The following is a 13,104-nucleotide window of genomic DNA, read 5'->3' as shown; positions in this document are numbered from 1 at the left end:
AAATAAGTGATTTTTTTTTTCAAAGAAAAGATAATGATATTTTAGAAAGATAGACTCTAAAAATAAAAAACACTTAAAATATTCAAATTGAAAAGATTATCAACCTACTCTTTTTAAGAATCAAATAGATATTTATAGCTCATGATTCTTACATTTTAATGCAGAGGAGGACTAAAAAGTCATCTTTTATACACACACACACCATTAAAACATCTCTTAAATGTTAAAGAGGAAAAATATCTCTAACTTATCAGAATCTCACTGTTTAATATAGAATTTGATAAGATTATTAGAGCTACGTGCACTTGAGTTTAATGTTTGGTTAAATTTAAGGATGATAAGTCTAATAGCTCATAATATCTATATATGTTTGGGTTAAACACTTAACGATATCCAATGATATTCAATAAGGTTATTCGTGAGGTCTATATATAATTAAGGTTAGTACTTGATGGAGCCAAAAGATATAAAATTATCACCTTGTTTCTTGTTTTAAACATGGATATATATATATATATATATATATATATATATATATATATATATATATATATAAACACATTAATCTATCATCCGGCAATTTATAATTGTTATACTTGGAATGACTCATCTCGGATAAGGAATAAAGCCAAATTCTACCGATGCTATATAAAGATTTGATTTGAATGAAATTGTCGTTATACTTGGTAATAATAAACATATAATTTTATCTTTTTTGATGTTTTTTTTTATAAATTAATTTAGAAAAATAGACCAAAGTGGTTGTCATCTACAGCTGAAGAAATTTCATGGTCAAACTGTAACTAATGGTTTCCCATCGTCAACTTATCTCACGTCAGTAACTACCATCAAATTATTATTATTATTATTATTTTCTCGCAGATCTAATCAATTTCCTTGATCAATACTTTCATAGATCTCTCTCCATTAATAAATTAATGACATAAATGTAATTTACAGGATGTTGATCGCAATAAAAATTATATAAGTTGCTATCTTACTTGTCTGGAAACCAATGCAGGACTCAACAAGCTTCCATTAACCCTCAGTGCTTGCTCTAATCTTGCCCTCTTCTACTCCAACATGCCACACGCCAAGCATTCCTGCAGATGATGGAGCACCCCCATATCTACCTGATAAATTTCGCCCCCAAAATCACAACTTGATTTTCTTTCGGAGAAGAAGCAGATTTTCTTCTTCTTCACAACCAAAACTTTGCCACTGCCGAAGCGATCAATCTTTGCCACCCATGAATCCTTACGAGAGACCCTTGACCCCACATGAGCAGACACTGAGAGATGAGGTTATCTATCTTCACTCTCTCTGGCACCAAGGCCCTCCTGCCCTAAACCCTAACCCTTACGTTTACCCACCCAACCATGCAAATTATTCGTCAAGAAATCTCCATGTATCGAACCCTACATCCTTCAAAAGGACCAACAGACACAAAACCACATACCAAAAGGCCAAGGACAGCAATGTCCCCCCACCACTACCAGGGCCAGTACCCGACCCACAACCCGACCCTGGTCCAGAATGGCCTGTCAACCCGCCACAGTCATCTCCTCCTCAATCGGGTTCTGGGTGGCCAGAATTCAAGTCCAACCCGAGCACCTCAGCCCGACCTGTTTCCGAGGTTGACCTGGGCAAGGTTGCTGCAATGCACATGCAGCAAAAGGTTGTAAAGTGTTGCAATCAGTTTTTCGTTAAAAGGCTTGATTTAGATGGCAACGAAGATAACGGATTGGACGAGTTTGATGGGGATGAACACTGTTATTATCATGATAATGATGTTGAAGAGAGTGAAGAATTTAAGTTCCTTTTGAGTTTGTTTGTGGAAAATCAAGAAATTAGAGATTTTTATGAGAAGAAAAATGAAAATGGGGATTTTTACTGCTTGATTTGTGGAGGGATAGGAGAGAAAGTAGGGAAAGTATATAGGGGCTGTACAGGCCTTGTTCAGCATGCAAGAACGATTTCGAAAACAAAAGGAACAAGGGCTCATAGGGCTTTTAGTCACCTTATTTGCAAGGTTCTTGGTTGGGATATTAGTAGGCTTCCTATGATTGTGTTGAAAGGTGAACCTCTCAGTCGCACATTTGCAAATTCAGGCGGAACTGAGGTATATAAACAGAAATTGTGTGCTTGTGTGACCCTGTTTGTGTGAATAACATATGTTTTATATTGACTTCAGTGGTGTTTGAGCTTTCTCAAAAGTGTTGTAATCTGGATGGAATGTAATTGTTGCTGTGAAGAATAATATTGGTGCTGCTAGTTGCAGAAATATTAATGAGCCATTCGAGTATTAGGTTTCTGATCGGTGTGAATGCAGGTGAAATGGTGGTTTGCAAAATTAATTATGCCTGTTTTTATGCGCTATTTGTTTTGTAGAGTCTTATGGAATTTTCTGGAATGTAAGGGTTTTACATGAGGATATTGCTGTTATTTAATTGCTGTGTTTGAAGCAAGATAATGGTAACAAATTGATTGATTCTGATATTGGACTTTCCAGTATGATAGCAAGTAAAGAGGAAGTGTACATTATTAACTGAGATGATCTTGTTTAAATGGAGATGAAAAGTGCTACGACGAATGCGCTTTACCTTTTGTGTGTTCTTTCATGTGATCATGGCTTTAGATCATGTTTATAACAAACTAGATTTTCTCAAAATATTAACTATGTTAATTTGATATGAAAATGATGAAGCTAGGATTATGTTTTTGAATTAAATGGAAACTATACATAAAGAAAATCGCAGTGCCTGTTAAAAAAACAGCTTATTTGCATCTATTAATTGCATGTCATGGATGTTATGCTTTTGAGTTGTGTGCCTGAGAAATCATAGCCATGGCAAAGAACATCTCTAGAGTACAAGAGCAAATTGTTCTTAAATCATAGTCATGGCAAAGAACATCTCTAGAGTACAAGAGCAAATTGTTCTTTGGAACTTTGCCTCATATTATTAAGACAATGCTTAAGTAGCATTCCCTTTAATTTCTCAAAGAACCTTTTGTATAATGATTTTTCCCCAGCATGGATAAACAAATGGGATTATGATTTCTTCTATGCCAAGACCTCCAATTGCAATTATACATAACATTGTAGGTGGTTTGTTTTGTGGGGTGTTGAGGATTTGATGTTTTAACTTTTATATATGGCATGTATTTCTTGTCTGATTTTTTTGGTTTGCAGAATTTTTCAGATGAAGGTGATGGTAAAAAAGTACATGAAGATCTTAGTAATGATGTGCCAAACATTGAAGCATATAAAGATGGAGCTACGAAGTGCCTGGTAAGATGGCTGTTCTGCTACTTTGATGTACAAGTACAATATATTGTTTCAGCTTTTTGTAGTATGATACCTCATGTTGCTGTGATTCCTTTTTTTTCCAAACACTATCCTGTTACTTTATATTGAGTTGCCAAGAGTAATGTTTTCATACTAGTTCTCTAACATGAACAGATAACTACATGACTCTTAAAGCAAACTATAGAAGATTTTATTGAGAGAATTTACTGCACAATTAATCCTACCGCATCATTGGGCACCTAGCAATTTAAGCTGGAAAAAGGTCACGGGAATCTACCTTAAAAGAAAGAACCAACTTCTTTATTCTGTAAAATCCATCATTTTGCTGTATTGGCAAAACCTCAAATGCCATTGTTTTTATCATATACCTGCAAGGGCATATAATGCTTCCTGATAGTCTGCAAGGAGTTTCACTGTATGCCAAGAGTTGGGGAAACTTGTATACAACTTGAGAAAGACCATAAAGTGGTTTTCTGCCAATCTTTGAGTTCATTGGCTTATTTCCAAATAAAATGTTTTCTAAAACAGATTTACTAATTGTGTAGCTTTTGAGATATGGTCAATCCATGAATGAGCAGGCTTAATGGGTATTATCTGTGCTAGCTATTGATTTACTCCATTACTAAAGAAAACACCATACAGGGATGTGAGCCACCACTGGTCTCTGATGTCCAATGGCTTTCCCAAAAGTATGTTGATGAATCTCCATCAACAACTGTAGGGTGGCCCACCTTGAAGACCCGTCGCTCTTCAGAAGCTTCTGCTGAAGAGCTAGAGAGGTTTGCCATGGTGCAGTTGCAGCAGAAAGTTTTGGATGAATGCCAAAATTTCTTAGCAAACCTATCTGGTTCGATTTGTGATGAAGGTGAGGAAGATGGGGATCCAGATGAATGGATGGATGAAGATGGGTCTGATGAATGTGAAGAATTTAAGTTCTTTTTGAGATTGTTCACAGATAGTAATGAACTGAGGAATTATTATAAGAATCATTATGAAGGAGGGGAATTTTGTTGTTTAGTTTGTTGTGCTTTAAAGAAGAAGGGTTGGAAGAAGTTCAAGGGGTGTCTTGGACTCCTTCAGCATACAACTGCAATATCAAGGACAAAGAAGACGAAGGCGCATAGGGCATATGCACAGGTTATCTGTAAGGTTCTTGGTTGGGATGTTGATCAGCTTCCGAGAATTGTATTAAAAGGAGACCCTTTAGGGCACTCTATGGCAAAGTCGGGCATCTTGCAGGTATCTTTTGTCTGTGATGATGAAGGCTCGTTTCTTCTCCTGGCTGTTGTCTAAGTGGTTTGGGGGATAGGCAGGTGTCTTGGGTTTGATTTATAAACAAGATGAAAAAGTCATGCTTTATGTCTATTACATTTGTTGGTTGCTATTCTTGAATTTACAAATACAAATGATCATTGAGTCATATATTGCAGGGTGAGCCAGAGATAAATGCTGGTTGTGGTGATGAGGACTCAAGTTTTCTTCAGACTGAAACTGTTCATGGTAATGTTAGTGTATCAGCTTCAAGAGAGTATTCTGGTATTCATCAGAAAAATTGTGTGCAGGTGAGTTGCAAGGTTAGCAAACTGTGGAACTCGTGAAGTTTCCATCTTTATATTTGATTATTTCAAAACGGGAGCAATTACTTAATTGCAGAGCATATCAAATGAAGGAATTGTTAATGAACATGGCAATGATCTGGAAAAGAAAAGCATCAAAGCTGATAAATTGAGTTTGGTGGGTTCTAAGGTGAGATGACTGTTCTTTGTGGTCCTTTATGTGATGTTTTCTACTGATGGTTTGCATATGATTTTTTGTTTTCCTGTCACTAAAATATCACTGCACTATAAGCGAAGGATTTTGCGCGTAGTATTGAGGAAAGGTAGAGAGGTTAAATAAATCATAACAAAGGTGGCAATCTAACTATCTAAGCAGGTGATGTGGTTGCTTTATTTAATGATCACCCGAATGGAGTGTTTTGTCATGAGGTATTGTTAATGGAGAGCATAAAAGCAGTGAACTCGCATCACCAATGACTATGAAATTCTCTCCCCAAACTCAACACAAGCATCATCGATTCTTCATCTGCATCCTCCATCTCATAATCATCACTGCATGCCCTGGATGCTTTAATTATTAATGGCAAATATATCTGTAATGTGTGTGTGTTTCAAAGTAGAAGTTAAACTCTTAAATGCATTGATTTCACTGCCATTTCAGGCTGCAATGTTTCTTCATTAGCAGTATAACACATTTATTGCAGGCAAGCTTGAAGGAAAGGAGTGGGAACTATAAAAAGCAAAACATAGCTTTCTGGGTAAACAATCGTTGTTGGCCTGAAACCAAACAGTCTCAATCAATGAGGAAAGCGAATCCATTAGAAGAGGGATGTGAAGGTGAAGATCGCTGAAGAAAGTGTTTGACGGTGGGACGATAATCTTTTTATTTAAACCAGTCCCAGATGGCTCACATTCTCGCTTGGTTCAGCATCCTCCACTGGGTTCAATCATGGTTTTACTAATTTCCATCTGTAATGCCTTTCAGGAGGATCCAGTTCCAAATTAAATACACGATTTTTGTGCGAGATCCTACCTTCTGCTCGAACATAATACAGATGGAAGAGATGAAGTAGGTGTACTAGACTTTTAGTGGTTCTTGTATGAGCAGCCAGGAAGAATTATCTTAGATAGAGCTTTGATGGTTTTCTGTTCAGAAAGTACTGATGTCAAAGAATCAACCCCAAAAGCAAATATGAAATAAATAAATATTCCAATGAAAATGCTCTTCTTGCTGGCTCTAAGAGTAGGCAATCTTGTGTTTTCTGGCTTGAAAAAATAATAATTTAATATTTTTTTAGTTGTTTTTATATGGTTTTAATATTATGATGTTAAAAATTCAAAAAATACATTTAAATTAAAAATAACGTTTTAAAAACACTAAAATTCGGAAGGTTCCAACGAGCCCATTGGTTAAAAAGAAAAGCACGGCTCAAGCCCTCGGGTTACTGTGAGTGGGGCCCAATCAGCCTTGGTGGGTTGCCCTTCGTCCCCTCTATATAAATAAATACAAATGGAAGTAAAACCAGTGAGTGTCATCAAAAACCAGATATTCATTTGACCATTACTCCCACAGCATAATAATAATAATAATAATAAAATAATAAATAAAAGAAGATATTATCGTTGATACTAAAAGGAGGAAAGAAAAAATGTCAGGACCAATCTCACAGGACTGGGAGCCGGTGGTGATCCGTAAGAAAGCTCCCAACGCCGCCGCCAAGAAGGATGAGAAGGCCGTCAACGCCGCCCGCCGCGCTGGTGCTGAGATCGAAACCGTCAAAAAATGTATCCATCCCTCTTTTACGTTCTCCCCTCCGTGTTGTTTAGATGCTTAATTTAACTCAATCAGTCGATCCAACAATTTTTTCTTTTCTTTTCATCATTTCTGTTATTGATGATGATGATAGTGAAGTTAGGGTTTGTTTCTTTATAAAAAAAAATTAAAGGACATTTAATATTTGTTTCGGATCTATCTATGTTATTATTTTGGAATCTATTGTGACAACAAGCAACTGTAGATTTTTTTTTTTTTTTTTTAAGGAATTAGGGTTTCTTTTGTAGTCTTATTATTATTATTATTATTATTATAAATAAGCAAATTAATATATCTTTGTTGTTCCTAATCGAAGACATTCAAAAAACCCTAATCTTATGTTCCAATTCCAAATACACGCTTGCACTTGGGTGCATGGTACGGGAAAGAAAGAAGATAAAGTGAAACATGGCAGCTAGAGATGATAATGAACTGCGATGATGTATATTTTTTGTCAACTTAAAAAGATTCTATTGTAACGAACTGCAGCAACTGCTGGTACAAACAAGGCCGCTTCTAGCAGCACTTCTTTGAACACAAGGAAGCTCGATGAAGAAACAGAGAACCTTACTCGTGAGTATAATAATCCTTTCCTTTTCTGAATTCATGTTTGAAAAGATGAATTCATTCTTGTAAAACATCCCCTGCATCTCTGACGTCGGATTTACTATTGAATTCTACATTCCAGTGTCGAATTTGCAAACATGATCTTTCAACTCTTTTTCTTATATATATATATGATCCAAAAGGGGAAGGGGGATGTTACAAAAATAATGTTTACAAGTAATGTTAACTGATTTTGCAGTTTCCAATTAGAAGTAATATGCTGATTAATGAGTTTTGAGGATCTTGAGGTTTATTTGTTGATGAGACTTTCTGTTTTAATTTTCAATCAACTTTGCTTGGGTTTAAAATATAGTAGTAGTTAATCTCATCTAGATATGCCTTTCCTTTTTGACATATAGCTGAAGAGAGTTGCTAAAAGAATGTGTATATCTCTGTTGCCTCTTTCTTGTCATCGTTTTAGAATTTGACTTTTCATAATGAAAACCCTGAATTTCAGAATTTTTTAGTCATCTTGGGAATCAAAATACAAAAAACAAAACAAGTCATGAAATTAATATCTTATTTATGATTCTATGTGCCAAGTAAACTGCACACATAAATTCCAGATGTAACTCGCCCACTTGAATTTGATGTGCTCATTTCTTTGATCATCTTCATGTGCAGTGTTGTATGAATGATGACCATGTTTCTCTAAATAAGCCCCACATGCTTTAGTATTGGGTGTTTTGGCATATTTCTATACCACTTTACATGGTTTTACTTCTTTCCCAAGTTGCTTTTTTTTGTTTTTTGTTAGATGTGTGATGCTTTCCATTGGAATAAAAACTTTCTAAAACATTCTGGTCTCCCACAGATGACCGAGTGCCAACTGAACTGAAGAAAGCAATTATGCAGGCTAGAATGGACAAGAAACTTACCCAGGCTCAACTTGCACAGGTCCCTCTCTCACTCTCTCACATCCAAACGTACTTTAAATTTGAGTTCAGGGCGTTCCTTCTTAAATTGACATTCGTATCATTATAATGTTTCCAAAGCATCTCTAGCAGTCTTTTGTTTTAGTTTTTCTAGATCCACCTCATGTATACGTTCTGAAATAGTAGCTCGTTCAAAAACTTGGCCAGCTTTAAAAGCACCAAAAATAGCTATAGAAAGAATGGGTCCGCCTGCAAGTGTAGTGATGTTAAACTTTTTCAGGGCTCTCAATTTTTTTTCCCTCTTGCAGGTGATCAATGAGAAGCCCCAGATAATACAGGAGTATGAATCTGGAAAAGCCATTCCTAATCAGCAGATTATAGGAAAACTGGAGAGGGCTCTTGGTGTGAAGCTACGGGGAAAGAAGTAGGATTTGAAACACAGCAAGGAGCTATAGAGTTGTTCTCTGCTGTCTCTAGTCTTGGAATCGCTTGTAAGAAACAGTTTATTTGACTGGTGTGATGACTTTGAATTTGGATTTGGATTTGCCCTTCCTGTCTTGGTTCCTCGTGTATTTTTTTGTGCACGAAAGTTTTGGGTTGGTTCAGATTTGCAAGAATTCACTCTTGAAAATTAGATCGCATCGACAGTTTTCCAACAAAGAAGGCTTTTACGGCATTCTTTTACATAAAAAAATATCAAGTGTAAAAAATGTTATTAACAATAACTAAATATAATTCTTGAAAAGTTAAAGAGATGAATTCATCTCAAGATTTTGTTTATTAAAATTAATTTGAGTAAAAAGAAATAGGCATATACTTGAGTAAATGTGCTTTCTCAAACTAAAACTTATAAAGTTTATACCAAAACTGAATTGAAAAAATATTGAGGGATTGAATATTTATGATTTGTAAAGTTTGAGGATTAAATTAAACTTTTTTTATAAATTTTAAAACCATCACTCATTTGTGGTGACTTTTCTATTTTGGTCTCATGTTTTTTTAATTATGTTCTTAGTTAATAAATTTGATTCAATAATCCTTTAATTTGGCTCAAAAAAAATAATCGACAAATAAAAAAAAAACTTGAGGATCAATTTTTTTTTTTTAATAATAAGTCTATAGTAAAATGTGTGGGAGGGAAAACGTCTACATAATATTTTGGTGACATCTTTTGGATTTACTAATAATAATTATTATTTTATTTAATTTTCAGTTTTTTTTTTCAATAGAAAATCGAAAGCCATGTTCATTTTTAAAAATAAAGATAATTTTAAAAAATAAATAAAAAGTTCATCAAGATTACATTGATAAAAATGCAATAAAAAGTTATATTGTTTATATTTTTTTTCTTATTTGAAAAACAGTTGAAAAACTGTGAAGAACTTCTAATTTTGTTTTTTCCAAATCTAGTATAAAAATCTATTGTGATAGTAATATAGTTTTGGATGGAAAATATTGCATTTGAATATGAAGTTTTTAATTATTATTCTAACTTTACTTTTTTAAAAAAATAATAAAATTGGAGTATTATTTTGTCTTTGAATAACTACTAGTTACAGTGGACGTGAGATTGATAATAGAGCCTAAGCATAACTCATTCCTGGGAGATTTTCTTTAATCCGTCTATTGGTTAATTTATTCAAAGTCTTTTTGAATTTTAGGTTAAATTGAACTTAGTTTTTTAATTATTATTTTTTTAAGTTAAGGTTGTCAATTTTATTCTAATTGATTTTTTTTATTGAAACAATAAATCTGGATTCGTGTTCTTTAAGATCTTATACCCTCACACATACACACATATATAATTTAAAATATTAATTTAATATGCATGATTTCAATTCAAATATATAGATAAATCAATTTTTAATTATGCAATATAAATATAATACTAAGCATCTAAATATAATTTAAAATTTTAAAAATTCTTAAGTAGTAAAGATTTAATTTGGACAACATCAGCTTAAAACAGTTTCAAGAGTTGTACCTAAAGGCATTGCACTGAATAAGGTTTACTGAATAAGAGTTCTGTGTAGCAAAATGGCAGGAACCTGCATTCTGCTCACCACGATTTCCCACTCCCTCTTTCAACTGAATTACATAAAAGAAACATGATGTTAGCAGGAAATAATGATACAAAATACAGTTGTCTGTATTTTTCTAACATAGATAATAAATTATATGTTAGAAAATGAAAAATGCCATTACATTCCAAAGAAGCTTCTTCTGAAACCAATAGCCCTAATCATCAAAGAAAACATTCTAATATCAGTTATCATAACTTCTAGTATAGCATAATTAGTTACAAGAATTGCCTCCTTACCTTGTTATTTCTATAAATAAAATCACAATGAGTTATTTTTAAGGCAATTTTAAAAAAAATAAAGTACCATAACTGAGAAAATAATTAGAAAAATAGTATATTTTAACGAGTCGCAGATATCTTCTACGACTCATCTCAAATTTTAAATCATGCAACGTCTTTCTCCTCTTTATCTTCTTTCCTCCTCCTCTCCCCCCCTCTCTCACCATTGGCTGGATCTGGATCTCTCTCTTTCCACCGCCATAAACACTACAAGCAACCCTAAAACACTAATCTCTCTCCACATCACCCTCTCTCTCTCTTGCTCTACTCGCGACAAACTCTCTTTTCTCTTTACCAGTGATGGGGCAGCTATATTCCGGCTAAAATACCACCATTGATCACCCTAACCAACCACATTTCACTTTTAAAGGTATATTGAACACTTCCCCTCAATTAATTTCATGTAATTTATGTTTAATTAAAGTTGATTTTATTTATTGATGTTAGGGTTTTGAATTAGGAATTAGGTTAGCTATAATTGATTTATGTTTAATTAGTATTAATTATGTTATTTAGTGAATTAACAAAATTATGGAGAATAAATGTTAGTGTTGATTGAGGTTAAATTATGTAATAGGTTAATTAAATATATTTTTAGTTGATAGTTAAGTTATTTTGCTAAATAATCAATTATTTTATGTTGTTGTTGATTCTGAATTAATAAAATTATGTGTTTGCAATGTTAGTGTTGATTTAGGTTAAATTATGGATTAGGTTAATTAGATATATTTTTAGTTGATAATTGATACACCTTGATTAACCCCAAGATATTAATAAATTAGAATTGTGTTTTGTTGTGTTGTGTTGTTTGACATAATACTTGATAATTTATGAATATTATGCTTCAATAGTAGTATCTTCGACAATTGTATTACATATAATAGAGAAAGCCATGAATTTCTAATTGTAACATTAGACATATCCCTTAACAAAATTATAAAAAATATTATGTGATCGATTTGATTGAAATATGTTTAAAATAGAAGTTGAAACTACTTGTAGGATGTTGCAAACCAAAGCTAGTCAAACTTATTATGTCATCGTACCAATCCGTAATGACAATTGTGTGAATTCAATGTTTGGGTTTACAAGGATCAATGAGATTAATATGCTCGAGCTCTACTTGAATAGTAGACATAGACAAAGAAATTCTTCTAGTATAGTTGACTCAATTTCCAATAAACTTTCAAAGAACCACATAGACATCATAAACAACTACTTTATCTAGGTTAGGTGATAATGCTAGTTGCCAAGTTTTGGTGCAGGAAATTGTTAATACAAAACCTTAGTTGGGCATGACATCTGCTCTATATTGCTGGAAAATTGGTTATTTGTGATTGTGTAAATTGCTGTTTATTTATTTTTTGCATGGGGTGAGTTGCTGACAAAATAATTTATCCCAAAATGTTTATGTTAGAAGAGTTGTATATACCACAAGTTCCCTAAATTATTTTTGCGCCTGTGTTATGTTACAAATATTTGTCTTAAATGTGCTAACTTACTAAATACTCAAAAACACTGATGTAAAGTTTCTATGGTTTTGTCCCCCAACATAATGATGGTAATCATGATAGCTTGCACCATCATAAAATGGAATATATTCTATTGATAAATAACAATAAAAATTATTATTCAGAATGAAATGAATGAAGTAAACTTGAAATATATCTCGTCTTGAATTTGGTCAAAAAATCTAAAATGATTCAAGATCTTGAAAGAGATAAAATTTATTCTATTCTATTTTATTTTTTTAAATAATATAAAATATATTGGCCATTCTAAGTAAAATGAAACAGAATTGATAACTTTAATACAAGTACCTTGAATTAGTTTTTGATTAGAAAAAAGTCTTTGTTATTTTGAATCTTAGATGAGAATATAGAAACACAAAACGTGTTATGAAAGCATGTGATATATTGAAAAAAAAAAAAAAAAGTTAATGCACGCAAGATAGTTTGTGATATTCAAACAAAAAAGATTGAAGTTATTAAGTTCATTTTGATTCAAAACTGTGGATAAATTATGCTATAATTGGGGTAAAGACATTCTTAATCTCACGGGGATAAATAATTACAATATATATTAAAATACCTAGGTAAGATGCTATAGAAATCCACATTAACCTTCTTCTTCTTCTTCTTCTTTTTAATTTTTTCTCAATTGTTTTTAATTCAATTACAGCCTTTTATGCTATTTAATAATTAGTTTGTTAAAATTTATTAAGAAAAGAGAAAATTCAATAAAGAGAACTAAAATTTAAAAATAAGAGAAATTATATGATAAATCTTAAATTTTTAGTGTCAATTGGTTCATTTAACAATGAGAGTTCAATAGGTTCCATTTAACAATGAGAGTTCACTAGGTAAATCTTATGGTACGCGGAGAATAACTAATGATATCTTCTTAGCTAACAAATACAAAAAAAAAAAAGAAAAAAATTTATGAACCATCAAAACTGATAAAAATATCTCCATTTCGTATCTATCTTTCTTACTTATATTTTTTGTTTTTTTCAAGTGAGCATAAAAAGTAAATAATAAGATGTCATTATTTATTTTCTAAGTACCATAAAATCTTTTTCT

At 32.6% G+C, this 13,104-nt stretch overlaps 2 protein-coding genes across 5 annotated transcripts; both read left to right on the top strand.

Moving 5' to 3' along the window:
- The first annotated feature begins 927 nt into the window (after nt 1-927).
- On the top strand, nt 928-6,086 carry LOC118038302 (uncharacterized). 4 transcript variants are annotated; one of them, XM_035044626.2, is made up of 7 exons: nt 933-2,122; nt 3,194-3,292; nt 3,953-4,549; nt 4,741-4,872; nt 4,964-5,056; nt 5,571-5,732; nt 5,852-6,086. In XM_035044626.2, the coding sequence occupies exons 1-6, from the start codon at nt 1,250-1,252 to the stop codon at nt 5,715-5,717; spliced, it is 1,941 nt and encodes a 646-aa protein (XP_034900517.1). In that variant the 5' UTR covers nt 933-1,249; the 3' UTR covers nt 5,718-5,732; nt 5,852-6,086. The 4 variants fall into 4 exon arrangements, with proteins under 4 accessions (XP_073268705.1, XP_034900518.1, XP_034900516.1 ...); XM_035044627.2 differs by lacking the exon at nt 5,852-6,086 and having other exon boundaries at nt 930-2,122; nt 5,528-5,641; XM_035044625.2 differs by having other exon boundaries at nt 932-2,122; nt 5,571-6,086.
- Nucleotides 6,087-6,385: 299 nt separating this feature from the next.
- Nucleotides 6,386-8,713, top strand: LOC118038301 (multiprotein-bridging factor 1a). Its single transcript, XM_035044624.2, has 4 exons — nt 6,386-6,651; nt 7,169-7,252; nt 8,100-8,182; nt 8,469-8,713. The coding sequence occupies exons 1-4, from the start codon at nt 6,516-6,518 to the stop codon at nt 8,586-8,588; spliced, it is 423 nt and encodes a 140-aa protein (XP_034900515.1). The 5' UTR covers nt 6,386-6,515; the 3' UTR covers nt 8,589-8,713.
- Nucleotides 8,714-13,104: the final 4,391 nt, after the last annotated feature.

The sequence above is a fragment of the Populus alba genome, chromosome 11 (genome assembly GCF_005239225.2).
Source record: "Populus alba chromosome 11, ASM523922v2, whole genome shotgun sequence".
Lineage (NCBI taxonomy): Eukaryota > Viridiplantae > Streptophyta > Magnoliopsida > Malpighiales > Salicaceae > Populus > Populus alba.
Note: the sequence above shows the minus strand (reverse complement) of the source record. Positions and strands in the feature narration are given on the sequence as shown.

What these genes read in the sequence shown, in the direction of transcription:
- LOC118038302 (XM_035044625.2), top strand. Translation starts at nt 1,250, where the DNA reads ATGAATCCTTACGAGAGACCCTTGACCCCACATGAGCAGACACTGAGA. An exon ending in CAAATTCAGGCGGAACTGAG is followed by an intron (nt 2,123 to 3,193) that starts GTATATAAACAG and finishes TTTGGTTTGCAG; the next exon opens with AATTTTTCAGATGAAGGTGA. An exon ending in ATGGAGCTACGAAGTGCCTG is followed by an intron (nt 3,293 to 3,952) that starts GTAAGATGGCTG and finishes AACACCATACAG; the next exon opens with GGATGTGAGCCACCACTGGT.
- LOC118038301 (XM_035044624.2), top strand. Translation starts at nt 6,516, where the DNA reads ATGTCAGGACCAATCTCACAGGACTGGGAGCCGGTGGTGATCCGTAAG. An exon ending in GATCGAAACCGTCAAAAAAT is followed by an intron (nt 6,652 to 7,168) that starts GTATCCATCCCT and finishes AACGAACTGCAG; the next exon opens with CAACTGCTGGTACAAACAAG. An exon ending in CCCAGGCTCAACTTGCACAG is followed by an intron (nt 8,183 to 8,468) that starts GTCCCTCTCTCA and finishes TCCCTCTTGCAG; the next exon opens with GTGATCAATGAGAAGCCCCA.